Source organism: Parasteatoda tepidariorum, chromosome 5, assembly GCF_982258835.1.
Source record: "Parasteatoda tepidariorum strain Cologne lab strain chromosome 5, Ptep-v5.0, whole genome shotgun sequence".
Lineage (NCBI taxonomy): Eukaryota > Metazoa > Arthropoda > Arachnida > Araneae > Theridiidae > Parasteatoda > Parasteatoda tepidariorum.
Window position 1 is genome coordinate 93,195,752 of NC_141759.1, and position 1,678 is coordinate 93,197,429.

At 33.2% G+C, this 1,678-nt stretch overlaps 2 protein-coding genes across 2 annotated transcripts; both read right to left on the reverse strand.

Annotated features, from left to right (window-relative positions):
- Nucleotides 1-495, reverse strand: LOC147809874 (uncharacterized). Its single transcript, XM_087162914.1, has one exon. The coding sequence runs from the start codon at nt 493-495 to the stop codon at nt 1-3; it is 495 nt and encodes a 164-aa protein (XP_087019040.1).
- A 187-nt stretch (nt 496-682) lies between these two features.
- LOC147809875 (uncharacterized) lies at nt 683-1,207 on the reverse strand. The gene has a single exon (XM_087162915.1). The coding sequence runs from the start codon at nt 1,205-1,207 to the stop codon at nt 683-685; it is 525 nt and encodes a 174-aa protein (XP_087019041.1).
- Between the last annotated feature and the right edge of the window lie 471 nt (nt 1,208-1,678).

Genomic DNA, 1,678 nt, shown 5'->3' on the forward strand with positions numbered 1-1,678 from the left:
TTAATCTCCATATTCATCCACATCGTTTAGCGATTCTTGGTATTCTTGCTCGTTACATTTTTCGTAATGAGAAACATATTCATTTGAATCCGTTTTAAATCCTTTGGTAGATATCATCATCACTCTTCGTAGGTTTGGCCTTTCGCTACACAATAAAATCATTTGCGCAATGGGTTCGCCAGTTTTGATATGCGCCGATTCATTACCAACATTTCGCAAAACAACTTTAACGCTTCCTCTGTATCCAGTATCAATAACACCAGCATCCACTTTTAATTTTCGTTTGGTCACCACAGATGACTTATCCTTCAACAATCCAATTTTGAATTTGGGTAGAGAAAAAACCACAAAAGTATCAATAATTACTTGCTGACCTGGCTCAATATCGACATCCATTGGAGAATACAAATCAACACCGGGTGACAATTCATCAGACGTTGTTGGCAATACTGCTGATTCATTCAGCAAGAGGAAATCTAAATTTAAATGAGCCATGTTCTAATCTATGTGTGATTTGGAAAAGTTGTAGGAGTTTATGATTTGGAAAAACTCAACCGCTGCTTTTAAAGACAGGTTAAAAAAAAAAAAAAAAAAAAAAAAAAAAAAAAAAAAAAAAAAAAAATTTTTTTTTTTTTTTTTTTTTTTTTTTTTTTTTAAAGGAGCTGATACCATTGAATCTTGTCTAGGCTATATAATCTACTCCATTATGCAAATTTTGATAATTTCCTTTGAAATGGGAAGAAAAATCTTCCATATAAGGTTGTTTGTTCAATTTCTCATAATGATAGCCGAATCCATTCATACCTCGTTCTGTTTCGGTGGAAATCCTTTTTACTCTTTGTAAGATTGGTCTTTGACAAAAGAGTAAAATCATTTGCGCAATGGGCTCGCCAGTTTTGATATGCGCCGATTCATCCCCGACATTTCGCAATGCAATTTTAACGCTTCCTCTGTATGCAGTATCAATAACGCCACTATCCACTTTTAATTTTCGTTTGGTCACCACAGATCGCTTATCCTTCAATAATCCAATTTTCGAATCGAGTATGGCAAAAATTACACCAGTATCAATAATTACTTGTTCACCTGGCTCAATATCGACATCCACTGGAGAATACAAATCAACTCCGGGGGACGATTCGTCAGACGTTGTTGGCATTATAGCTGATTCAGTCAACAAGAAAAATTCCAAATCTAAATGAGCCATGTTTCAATGTATGTGTGATTGGAGTTTTGAACCCGGTAAGACTCAACGCTCAGCCTTTAACCACAACGTTAAAAAAAAAAAAAAAAAAAAAAAAAAAAAAAAAAAAAAAAAAAAAAAAAAAAATTTTTTTTTTTTTTTTTTTTTTTTTTTTTTTTTTTTTTTACGTTGTTGTTAAAGGTTAATACGTTTGGTTAATACGTTTGCTTTGAGATTTCAGTTTCCTCATTAAGAACTCCAGAAAAATTCTGAGTATCTGATATCATCGAGTGAGTCTTATCTAGGCTAATATAATCTACTCCATTATATAAAAATTGATTGTCTTCAGCGAAATCATTGAGAACTTGATTGAGAACTGAATCGAAATCTTCCATATAAGGTTGCTTGTCCGATTCGGTAATGTTGCTTGTCCGCTCAATATTGACATCCATTGGAGAATACAAATCAACTCCGGGTGACAATTCATCAGACGTT

What these genes read in the sequence shown, in the direction of transcription:
- LOC147809875 (XM_087162915.1), bottom strand. Translation starts at nt 1,207, where the DNA reads ATGGCTCATTTAGATTTGGAATTTTTCTTGTTGACTGAATCAGCTATA.
- LOC147809874 (XM_087162914.1), bottom strand. Translation starts at nt 495, where the DNA reads ATGGCTCATTTAAATTTAGATTTCCTCTTGCTGAATGAATCAGCAGTA.